This window comes from Pleurodeles waltl, chromosome 4_1, assembly GCF_031143425.1.
Source record: "Pleurodeles waltl isolate 20211129_DDA chromosome 4_1, aPleWal1.hap1.20221129, whole genome shotgun sequence".
NCBI lineage: Eukaryota > Metazoa > Chordata > Amphibia > Caudata > Salamandridae > Pleurodeles > Pleurodeles waltl.
Genome location: NC_090442.1, coordinates 19230615 through 19243470, shown reverse-complemented (window position 1 = coordinate 19243470; position 12856 = coordinate 19230615). Strand labels below are relative to the sequence as shown.

The 12856-nt window shown below is 45.8% G+C and overlaps 2 protein-coding genes across 2 annotated transcripts in view; one reads left to right on the top strand and one right to left on the bottom strand.

Annotated features, from left to right (window-relative positions):
* Positions 1–6315, top strand: part of LOC138287262 (zinc finger protein 850-like) — an 87056-nt gene extending 80741 nt beyond the window's left edge. Inside the window, exon 4 of the mRNA XM_069227622.1 lies at positions 346–6315. Within this exon, the coding sequence (XP_069083723.1) occupies positions 346–1208 (863 nt within the window). The 3' untranslated portion in view covers positions 1209–6315. The remainder of the gene's footprint in view (positions 1–345) is intronic.
* The window catches only part of LOC138286922 (uncharacterized), a 244649-nt gene that overhangs the window by 135816 nt on the left and 95977 nt on the right, over positions 1–12856 (bottom strand). Inside the window, 1 exon segment of the mRNA XM_069227306.1 lies at positions 9061–9140. Within this exon segment, the coding sequence (XP_069083407.1) occupies positions 9061–9140 (80 nt within the window).

The following is a 12856-nucleotide window of genomic DNA, read 5'->3' as shown; positions in this document are numbered from 1 at the left end:
AAACACAATCTTTCTCAAGACAAATATTATGAATCTAGCAAGTATTTAGTGACCATTGTTCTTTACTTTTAAATAGGAAATCAAATGTCCTGAATACCAACAAATACAGGAGATGTGAGAATAATACAGGTGCTTTACCAACCATGTTGGCCCATCAGGAAACACAGTCATGGGAAGTGGACACATATATACCTGACCGAGAGACACTAACCAAGGAAGAAGAATCATACTCGTGCATCGAAAGCTTTAGTTTCTCATCCATATTCAAGTGCCACAAGCAAACACACATAGGAGAAAAAACATTCAGATGCAGTGAATGTGTGAAGAGCTTTAGTCAATTACCAGACCTGCAAAGACATCAGCAAACTCACACTGGGGAAAGACCATACCACTGCAGTGAATGTTTGAAGAGCTACAGTCAGTTAGCACACCTCCAAAGACATTATCCAACAAACACAGGGGATAAACCATATGATAGCAGTGAATGTGTGAAGAGCTTTAGTCGGTTATCACACCTCCAAAGACATCATCGAACACACACTGGGGAAAAACCATACCATTGCAATGAACGTACAAAGAGCTTTAGTGACAAATCAAACCTCCAAATTCATCAGCGAACACACACAGGGGAAAAACCATTTTATTGCAGTGAATGTGAAAAGAGATTTAGTCGGTTATCAATCCAACAAACGCATCAGCAAACACACACAGGGGAAAAAACATATTATTGTAGTGAATGTGAAAAGATCTTTAGTCGGTTATCACACCTCCAAAGACATCAGCGAACACACACAGGGGAAAAACCATTCAGATGCAGTGAATGTGTGAAGAGCTTTACTCAGTTATCAGATCTCCAAAGACATCACCGAACACACACAGGGGAAAAGCCATACGATTGCAGTGAATGTTTGAAGAGCTTTCGTCGGTTATCACACCTCCAAGTACATCAGCAAACACACACTGGGGAAAAAACATATAACTGCAGTGAATGTGAGAAGGGCTTTAGTTGGTTATTGAACCTCCAAAGGCATCAGCAAACACACACAGGAGAAAAGCCATTCAGATGCAGTGAATGTGTGAAGAGCTTTAGTCAATTACCAGATCTGCAAAGACACACAGGGGAAAAACCATACCATTGCAGTGAATGCGAAAAGAGCTTTAGTCAGTTATCAAACCTAAAAATACATCAGCTAACACACACAGGTTAAAAGCCATCCCATTGCAGCAAATGTGTGAACAGCTTTTGCCATTAATCAGATCTCCAAAGACATCAGCGAACACACACAGGGGAAACACCATACAACTGCAATGAATGTATGAAGAGCTTTAGTCACTTAACCCTTCAACAACATCTGCGAACACACACCAGGGTAAAATCATACAACTGCACTGAATGTGTGAAGAGCTTAAGTCAGTTATCACACCTCCAAATACATCAGCAAACACACACAGGGGAAAAACCATTCAAGTGCAGTGAATAAGAGAAGAGCTTCACTCGATTACCGAGCCTACATAGCCGTCAGCAAATTACAGAAAATGATAAAATTTAAATCATGTGGGGCATTCAAATCCCAAGTGATGATAAGTAGATGATAGAAGCCCGGCTAGTCAGTAAAGAAGAAATACACAGATAGTTGTAAAATTATAAAAGTGTCTGTTCTCAGCGACTGCTCATTTAATTTCTCGACACATAAGAAAAAAAATGAAGCTGAAAGCAACACATTAAGACATCAGCAGAGTGTGGACTAAAAGAAAAGAAACTGTTTTGTTTTTTTCTTCAGTAGAGTTATAAAGAAAAACATTCAAGCACACCTGATCACGCTACCTGTAAAAGCAACAATATGTACAATGCTTCGACTAACAAGTGTATTTTCAGCAAACCTTGGGAATTACTGCTAAAATCCATAAACCTAACACACTCAAACCAATTTAACAAGCACCAACTGGAGAATGTTCATAGCTTATTGTGGTCTTTGGGTGCTTTATGCAGCATTGATAGTTCTTTGACCGCAGCCAGAGAACAGTGTCCAAAAGAATGAGAAGTGGAAGTAGGAAAATGTAAGCTGTAACTCTCAGGGTTAATATTTGCAGTGCACAGCATTTACCTCCCAAGACCTAATGCGGGAGAAGTGATGATCATTTGCATCATCACATGCATCTGTAAATGCACCTACCATAGTGGTACTTCCCCAGTGGTGTTCAACAGCTGGATCCTTGGGAGATTGGACTGCTCACCATGGACCATGTAAATGAATCATTGTTAGATTAACTGTATGTAAATATATTTTATGAGTTTCTTATTTGCAGAGAATCAGTCAACCAAATCCTGACTGGGTGCAAGGATAGAATCAGTGCATGATGGCAACATTATTGATAGGAGATAAAGATGTTGAAAAATGTAGTTCTTAATAGGTATATGAAGGCTTGACGGTTAAGTAAAAATGTAATTGTGAGCAGTAAAGAATTCCAGGTCATAGAAGCTAGAACCCAGAACTGTCGACTCCCTGCTATACATTTTTGGAACCTTGGCACTGCAAATGAAATCTGGATTGAGAAGAAAAGGAACACAAATTATATTCAGGTTTGTGTTTACAAGCAAAGAGGAACCCTCATTTTGTGAACTGCTTGTGAATGCAATAACTTGAAAAGTATGTGCTGCCTTGTGAGTAAAGAATGAACGTTTGTGATGTAGTTGGGACTTCCCCAGACCACAAATAAGATAGATCGCAGCATTTTGAATCATCTGAATGTGCATTGTGTTGCTGGGGCCGCCAAATATAGTGTTCTCATTGCCCAGCCTTGTGTAGAGGAAGGAGTTCTCCAATAACATTTAAAAAAATAAATCTTCAATCACCAAGGATGGTAGAAACAAATGCATTCCACAGAATTAATTTTTAACAAAGTGCCAAATTCCTCATGCCAATGACCATCACCACCTCCTGGTAGTGGTAGTTTGGGATGAGGTCACTTTCAGAACCTGAAAATGAAACTGTTTCTTAATGTTAAATACCAGAATGAGCACAGCACATCTGTGCCGCCAGAGGTCTGTCCGTCCAGGCATGTTTCGCATTGAAGGATTTCTGAATCAATGAGAGTCAAGAGTCTCAGCACCTGTGACTAAAGAGAGACCGCTTCTGATGGATACTTCTACCTGATGATACCTTACCTTTAGCATAATCCCCAGGTGCCAGTCTGGAGCAGAAACTTCTAGGTTATCACATTGCTGGGAGGGGGCCTGGCATTGCATCAGTGCCAAAAGTGCCATCCAATGGTGTCACCAGAGTCATATAGCGCTCACCCTGGCACAAGGACATCGGTTCCCTTTTTTCTACTCTTGGTGCAGATCTGGAGCTCGCTCTCTCAAGGAGTCTTGAGTTTTCTCACAGAATATTTCCAACATGTGCAGTACCATGTCTACTCTCAAGAGATCAGGGTTCAGGCCCTGTAGGGATTGGGAAAGACAGGTGTCCGTAACAGATGTCCACTTTATCTGCCACTAGTGCCTCGGTTCAGACCACGACTCCTGGTCCTGTAACTACTGCCAGAGCAAGCCCCCAAAGCCCATCAAGGACTATGAGATGAGGCTCTTCATGGCCCAGGTGAGGGATGAGAAGCAGAGATGACACTGCTTCCGACCACACTACAGGTCAAAAAGGAAACGTTCAAGAGGCAGGCCCTAGCACAAGTGTTACTGACTTTGGAAGCTGGTGACTGTATGGTGTCACTCGATGTGCAGGATGCATACTCCCACATCCCGATCCTGCATTTGCATCAGAGGTATCTGCGTTTGGGAGTGGGTTCTACGCACTACTAATTTGTTGTGCTGTCATTTGAGTTAACATCGCCAATTCGAGTTTTCACAATGGTGATGGCAATGGTTACAACTCATCTCTGAAGGTCGGGCACACCTACTTTGCTGTACCTGGATGACTGGCTAATCAGAGTTGGATCGCCGGAGGCGATATCTCCCTATCTACAGTCAGGTGTAGCCCTACATTTCAACCTGGGATTCTCAACAAATGAGCTGAAACTCCACCTGACTCTCTCCCAACGACTCCATTTTATAGGGTCAGTACTGGGTTCCACCTCAGAGGATTGCAGACACTCAGTAGAAATGGTTCCCTCTTTCCAATACAATGCAAACGTCCCAGTTCTCCTAGGTCTGACGGGTTCCTGCATTCTCCTAGTCGCATATGAATGTTGTGGGCCCTACAGTGTTGCCTCTGCAGGCAGCGGCTACAGTGCAGGGAGACCTATCGGACTCCAGCATAATCTCCCCAGTGCTGCAGCAGAAGTGGTTTACTTGGGGACAAGGTGAGCCTGAGTTGCAAGATGGCACTTGCTCCCCTTCAGACGTGGCTACAATACACTTCAGGGTGGGAGCTTGCCCAGAGGATCTGGTGATCAAAGGTCTCTGGTCTCTGGAAGAACAGGTTCTGTCAGAAATATGGATAATGTGGCTGGCACTCAAGGCCTTCTCCATCCACGGTCAGTCTGTCCAGATCCTGACGGATGACTCTGCAGTGATGTTATGTCAATAAGCTAGAGGGAATAGGGTCTCATCTCATTTGCCTGCAAGCACTGAAACTTGTCTTGGGCACACCACCAAGGAATGTGATCACCAAAAGCCCCCTAGCGGAGTGTTCCTGAATGCCAGAGCCCACAGCCTTTGCTGCTGTTATCTTGTAGATCATGAGTGGCATCTGCTATGGCTATTAGTTCAGGCCATTTTTACCAGTGCGGTACTCTCCAGGCGGACGTGTTTGCATTTTCCTAATATGCTCAGTTCTAGAGTTCTGTACCCTCCAGTATCCATTCATGGGAGACTTGGGGGCCACATTTCAGTTGAGGTGGAGCTTTAAACTGCACTACACACTTCCTTTGATTTCTTGGGTTTTGCGGAAGATACACCAGACCGGTCAGAAGTAATTTTCATCGCCCCAAATTGGCCAAGGGAAGTGTGGCATGAAGACCTTCACTCTTCTCCATATGTTCCCTTTTGAAGCTGCCATTCAGACTAGACTGTCTCTCCCAATTGGAGGGAATGGTGCTGCATCCCAGTTTCCAACAGGGACATCTGAACTCCTTGCAGCTGCCACGAGAGGTGGTAGACATCACCTTGTCAGCGCGTCTACCCTCCACCAACTCCATCAGAACAAGAGGTTACTTACCTGCGGTAACAACCTTTCTGGGGTATACTCTATATACCTCCTTGACCTACCCACCTCCCTGTTTAATAGATGTGTTATAGGGCGAGTTAATATGATTCCAAATTCATTTTGGTACTGGGTGACTCTATTGGTGTTAGTCAGTCTGCTGGTCTCGAAGCTGGGAACAATGGATGAAAACTGATGCCCTTGTGCGCTATGTTGCTTTGGTGACATCATCAGGCACCACTTCTGGGCCCGATGCGAACCAACGCCCCCTACGGGCGATGTGAGAGCTTTGAAGTTTCGGGATCCAGACTGGCGCCTGGGATTATTCTACAGGTGATAAATCTGCAGGCAGATAAGAATATCCACTAGAAAGGTCTTTACCACAGGTAAGTACCTTCCTTGCCTCGTGCGTGACATGGTGGGAGTTTGCTGAGAATTGTCTTCTCCGCCTAGGCTGAAGCCACTGGGAATGTTTGATTAATTTAAATGGTTTGTTGATTGATAAGGAATCTGTCCCTAACTTTCAGTGTGGATGGGCAGAGATGAGGAGCTGCAGGTAGTTGCTCAGACACCCATTTGTGTGACTTTAAGGCAACAGATATCAGGAAAACAGAATTGCATTTTGCAAGCTGCTTTTGTCAATGTATTGTAGCCCTCAAAATGAAAATAACAAATCTTTTTTTTTTTTTTGAGAAGTTTTAAATATCTAATAATTTTGCTCCTAATACCACATGACCCAAGTGTCCTGTAAAAATTGTCCAAAAGTATGAAACATACTGAAGCTAGAGAGGAATGATCTCAGTATGTGAGTTTTAGGCCATAAATCAACTCCTTTAGCCTTAAAATTCATGTCATCCGTAGGTTGGAGGACGCTGCTGGTACATGTTTCTGCAAGTTTCATTCAGCCATTGGTGTTTTAAACTATGGATTCCTTTAAGTTAGTCTGTGTATCTTTGAATATTTCATCAAACGTATAATCATTTATTGACATTAGATGTGCATTATAGTTTTGGTGCAGCAGTTCCTTGTTTCCCTACTACTGTTTATGAATTGATTAGCTGATGTTAATATGCATTTTTATCATTGATGTATTCTGTACTATCGATGTAATGATTTCTTGGAATATACCTTTATATACATTAATTGTAAAATAAAACTTGATTGATCCATTCACTCAAATTCTGTCAACTCTTCGGTCATTTCCTTATTGATAGAGACAATACTGAAATGTGGGGTCCATTGGTGTCCGTGAAGCCTACTCAGGGGGTCTGTAACTGCTTAGAAAATCCTATTAAGAGATTAATAAAGTGAATGTAAGAAGAGACACCCAAAGTACAACCAAAATGTTTTTGAACATTCTGTAAATGTGAAGGACTTTGAAACTGGAGGATGAAAATTAAGTTGCTATCCTCAGATTGATTTGTGGGAGATTTTGTCATTTGTTTTGCTTGTTTGTTTTTGTGTACTGTTTTGTGATTCAACTCATCAAAAATGGTTTGGCTGGGGTCCCCGGCTTCCACTAATGACTCAGTGTGTGTCCCCAAATTCCAATAATGACTTGGGTGTCCATCAAAGTCAGAAGGTTAAGAACCACTGGTATAGGGTCTTCCTGAGCACCTGTAGACGGCTGGTACATGAACATCAGACTCTATCTCACAAACCCATCCTACTCTACACCTTCTCCAGCAGCACCTATAGGAAACTGGCAGTGAACACCAGACACTCTCTCACAACCCAGCCTACTCTACACCTTCTCCAGAAGCACCTATAGGAGACTGGCAGTGAACACCAGACTCTCTCACAACCCAGCCTACTCTACACCTTCTCCAGAAGCACCGATAGGAGACTGTCAGTGAACACCAGGCTCTCTCACAACCCAGCCTACTCTACACCTTCTCCAGAAGCACCTATAGGAAACTGGCAGTGAACACCAGAAACTCTCTCACAACCCAGCCTACTCTACACCTTCTCCAGAACCACCTACAGGAGACTGGCAGTGAACACCAGACACTCTCACAACCCAGCCTACTCTACACCTTCTCCAGAAGCACCTATAAGAGACTGGCAGTGAACACCAGACACACACTCACAGCCCAGCCTACTCTACACCTTCTCCAGAAGCACCTATAGGAGACTGGCAGTGAACAACAGACTCTCTCACAACCCAGCCTACTCTACACCTTCTCCTGAAGCACCTATAGGAGACTGGCAGTGAACACCAGACACTCTCGCACAACCCAGCCTACTCTACACCTTCTCCAGAAGCACCTATAGGAGACTGACCGTGAACACCAGACTCTCTCACAACCCAGCCTACTCTACACCTTCTCCAGAAGCACCTATAGGAGACTGGCAGTGAACACCAGGCTCTCTCACAACCCAGCCTACTCTACACCTTCTCCAGCACCACCTATAGGAGACTGGCAGTGAACACCAGACTCTCTCAGAACCCAGCCTACTCTACACCTTCTCCAGAAGCACCTATAGGAGACTGGCAGTGAACACCAGACACTCTCTCACAACCCAGCCTACTCTACACCTTCTCCAGAAGCACCTATAGGAGACTGCCAGTGAACACCAGACACTCTCACAACACAGCCTACTCTACACCTTCTCCAGAAGCACCTACAGGAGACTGGCAGTGAACACCAGACACACACTCACAACCCAGCCTACTCTACACCTTCTCCAGAAGCACCTATAGGAGACTGGCAGTGAACACCAGACACTCTCTCACAACCCAGCCTACTCTACACCTTCTCCAGAAGCACCTATAGGAGACTGGCAGTGAACACCAGAAACTCTCACAACCCAGTGAGAGTACACCTTCTCCAGAACCACATACAGGAGACTGGCTGTGAACACCAGACACTCTCTCACAACCCAGCCTACTCTACACCTTCTCCAGAAGCACCTATAGGAGACTGGCAGTGAACACCAGACACTCTGTCACAACCCAGCCTACTCTACACCTTCTCCTGAAGCACCTATAGGAGACTGGCAGTGAACACCAGACACTCTCACAACCCAGCCTACTCTACACCTTCTCTGCCATCACCTATAGGAGACTGGGGGGTGAGCACCAGAAATCCTCTATGCCAAACCCAAGCTATTCTATACTGCCTCCTGCAGCACCTGTAGAAGACTTGTGGGTGAACACTTCAGGCCAACACAACAAAACTAGGCCTGCTGATCGACCCGGTCCTAGAGAACGACCATGGCTTTTTTGGTCTGACGTGTGATTGGAAAGTGCACCGGTGACTGTCTTTAGCGGTGAGACTCCAGCTCTGGCGTTGTCCGGCAACTCAGCATGCCAGAACATTATTGGTACCACGGGGAACTGTAGAGGGCCGGTACACCAGAAACGAGTACTGCTTCAGGGGTCGGGCGACCCAGAAAAAAAGCCAGCAGTGAAAGAGAAGAGAGACAACGGGCAGAGAGAGAAGAGAGAAGAGGCGGGACCGGAGGCAGGAGTACTGGGGACAAGCAACAGAGAAGATGTGAGAACTGAGAAGGTGGAAGAAGAGGTATCCAAGGAAGCCGACCACAAGGAAGAAGACAGGATGACATCTGAGGTGGACTGGAAAGCTGACGAAGGAGGAGTTCGGACCCTACAGCCACGCCACGCTCCTGGAGGAGCATGGCTAGACAAGGTACGGTCTCTTTGGAATAGAGACAAAGGAGTAAAAAGGGAGGGGAAGGCAGGTGAAGGGGGCAGGTAGGAGACCAGCTTATAAGGAGCCAATTCCAAGTTTTTGGAGAAGAGCACCCTTTGAAGTCACTCGGCACGGCAGAACTACACAAGGTTATTTTGTTTTCATACAGATAAAGTGGTGAGGACCCCTGTCTCTCACAAGCACTCCCCTGTTTCCCTACCCATAACCCCAGGTCTTGTAGTACTTACCTGATCCTGGTTCTTTTGTTTTCTCTCAGTCTTCCTTGGAGGTGACTGCTGAAAGTCGAGAAGGGGATCCTGGTTGCACCCTGCAGCCCAGTAAACGAGACAAGAATAAAGAGAAAAAAATCCAGTTCAGTAATTCCAAAGAGGATGTTGATGAGGAGAAACAAGGACAGTTTTGGTACACTCTGAGAGCATATAAAGAAATAAAAACAACCACTGTTAACTCTCAGCCGCCTGGTGACCCTTTATTCAGGCTAAAATCCGCCACACTGTCCAAAAATTCTGAGTGTTCACAGAGACAGGCAGATCTTGTTCTGGAAGGGCATGGCTGCTGACTGCGTATGACCCCAAGTGACCCGGTAAATTATTGATAGTCTAGAGATCACTAGAGCTCCGGTTGTTGTCAGAGTTCAAGGCGGAAGTTGGCACCTTTTTTAGTCAGCTGCAGCTAGATCTGATCCTGGAGAACCACCCAAACTTCAAGCAACTTGGTTTCCACTGGTTCTTCTGGTAGATCATTAGAAGATCCTCCATTGGGTGAATCCGTTCTCATACCCCAGTATGGAAGAGATCTTGCAAAAATATCTGGTTCTCTTATCGGAGTAGTCAAGACTTTTTTCAGGAGGTAATAGGTGTGGAGCTCAACATAAGTTATGACAAAGGTAACTAGATGACTCCATGTCACTGGGAGAGAACTTGTCTAGTTCTGAGTTTTGGGTTAACCTATCAGGGCATTCTGGGAGTTTTATTTATGGTTACTTTTAATTCAGCTAATTGGACTAACGCACCTGATAATGTTCTGTAAAAGTGAAGTGAAAGCATGAAAAGTGCTGTCCTAGTCATGTGAAACCTGACGCAATGTTCATTTGATAACCTGCTCTTCATTTTAGCATACTAGCAGACATAGAATGCTTTCCTATGCAGGAGACCCATCCACAGAGTCTCCTGATAAGTGCTCTAAGTGACTGTAGTAAGTTGCTGCTGAAGCAGTGTTCAATGCTGGGGGGTTATAGGGATCCGCCACTGTGGTTCTTCTTTAGACTCGTGTGAATTCTGCCTGCCCCAGAGACTAGGGGCCTGGTTTAGAGTTTTGAGGATGGGTTACTCTGTCTAACATGACGGGATGTCCCGCCCGCCGTATTACAATTCCCATTGCATTACGATTCCCATAGGCTATAATGGGATCATATTACAGCAGATGGGATATCTGTCAGATTAACCCCATCTGCCAAACTCTAAATCAGAACCTAGGTCTTGGCAGCACCCGTGGTTGGTGGCAGCCGATTATACAACTCCGTGATAAGCTTTTATACCGGACCCCCAGACAGAGACTGGCTGCTGGCTCTACCTTGTAAATCTGTGCAGTGTTTCATGAGTGGGTTTTGGGTTCCTCTGTGTGTAAGTAACCCTAAATGTGTAGGGTGCTTCATAGGGTTAGCAGTAGGGTTGGGATGTGAATGTCCCATGCATGTTGTCTGTTAGAAATGGGGTTTCTGGCTGGCTAGGGCATGCACCTCAGCCAAGCAGGACCCCCTCTAGTCAGGGTGAGTAAGTTACACACTAAAGGTAACCTGTGCTCACGCCGTGGTAGCATGGCACAGAGCAGTCAGGCTTATCCTCAGAGGTCATGTGTAAAGCGTGTGTGCAACACACTCCCACCAGCAGCACAATAAATACACCACAAAAGAGACTTCACACAGGTTATAAACAATAAGTTTCTTGTACTGTAAGTGTAGCTCAACAATCAACAACACCATAGCTCATAAGTATTGTGCATAGGATCCCAATCGTGTACATGTACCATAGCTCAAGACATTAGACAAGAGAACATTACAGCCCATACTGTGCAGCTCCTGAAAGAGTATTTGTTATTCTGTCAGTATAAGGCATGAAACCAACATATATCTGTTCACAGCATGTAATGCATGCGTATTGTGCATGAGGTATCAGTCCTGTGACAACACCAATCCTCCTGCCAGGGCAGGGTACAAATGACATGTATTATAACATAAAGTGACGCAATGCAGCAGTACAGCATATGAGCGGTGAGTCTTGTGCTTCATAATCAAGTCTGACAATCGTACTTGTTATCCTAGGTGAAAACAAGAATAAAAATGGCGATAATACCCTGGGTCATGAGGTATCAACATCCAATGTATAGTCACCAAGTGGTGCATTTCAGGCTAGGTACATTGCACATGCTAAGGTTATGGTGTTAGAAATGCAGCCAGCACTTTTCAAAATAAACTGGCAGACGTTCCCTGACCCCTGGGCCACTGGGGACTTCCACTGAGGTTCTACCCCGCAAAACCAGAGCCCAAGCTCACCAGCACAGAGGAACCCACTAAGCTGGAGTTGGGCCACAGTGCATCTCCTCTGGGGCCATGCTGGCCCTCCCCGTAGTGGCCAGGTTACCCAGGAGAATGGAAGAGCGCTTCTCAAGGTCCTCTGCTCCTGGTGGGTCAGGTCCTCTTTACAGGCACATCTGTGCCTAGAGCAGTCCAGGGGTGGAGACGAGCAGCAAATTGGAGGGATCTTCTCAACTCTATGGATCCTTCGTGGTGGGGTGCCCCCCCTTGTGGGAGATTCCAGACAGTCGGTGTGGGCACCCTCTAGGGGAGGCGGGCAAGCGAGTACGTCTCACCGGCACTGTTCCCTGTCAGGTGGTTTGTCACGGTCCCACTGCGGTTAGGGGAAATGTTTAGAGAACACGGGCGCAGCTGTGCATGCTCTTTCAGGCTATCGGGAGTGAGGCACTCCACACGTCCTCACTTCACTGGGGGAAAGCCACCAACCTCCACTTTTCCATGAGCCTGGGTGCGCGCTGCCAATGCACTAGCTTGGTTATGGCAGGGGAGAAGCATCGCTCACCAGGCGAGATAGGCCAAGCCAGGGGCACTGCACAGCGCCCTCAACGTGCTGGGCCCCCTGGGAGAACACTTGTAGATGGGCACAAAGTGGGCAGAATTGGTAAAGTAGAGCAGCACAGTAAGCCAGCAGCTCCAATGGCGATCGCTCCTTCAGTCCCACAGTTCCTTGGCAGTCTGGAATCCGCGAGTAGGCTGGCAGCAGGGCAACACTCAGAAAAGCAATCCAGGGAGTCCTTAATGCCACCCAGCAGCAGCAGGTAGCAGAGCAACCACAGAAGGACAGTCCAGATGAGTTATATGTGCAGTCCTTCTGACAGAGGTTCCGTCCCAGTTCCAAAATTGCCCTTAAAATCATGGGGCGAGAGCCTATTCAGGTGTGAACGCCCTCTGCCTCTCCTAGCCCAGGAAGAACATAAGTATATATGTGAATGTAGATGTAACCCTGTCACACCTAGCCTTCACTGATAGATGGCTGTCTGGAGAGGATACACAAAGTGGAGCTCTCACTCTGCCACATACATGGATTGGAGTCAGGCGGCAAAGCACTAGAATTATGAGCATAGAGAAATGCCCACTTTCTAAAAGTGGCATTTCTGCGATAGTAATGTAAAATCCACCTACACCAGTAAACAGGATTTCTCACTACCATTCCAAAAATGCCAAACGTGCCCACTCTACTCCTTACAGATCAGAAATTACCACTTAGACATTTATAAGGGAATTCCCAATGCAAACTTATGAGAGGAGCAGCACTTGCAGCAGTGAAAACCGAAATAGGCTGTTTGTCACTACCAGGACATGTAACGCATAAAAATAAATGCCCTACCTTTTTCATACAGAGCACCCTGCCCATAGGGCTATTTAGGACGTACCTTAGGGGTGTCTTAGGTGTAGTAAAAAGGGAGTTCAGACGTTGGCAAGTAGTTTGA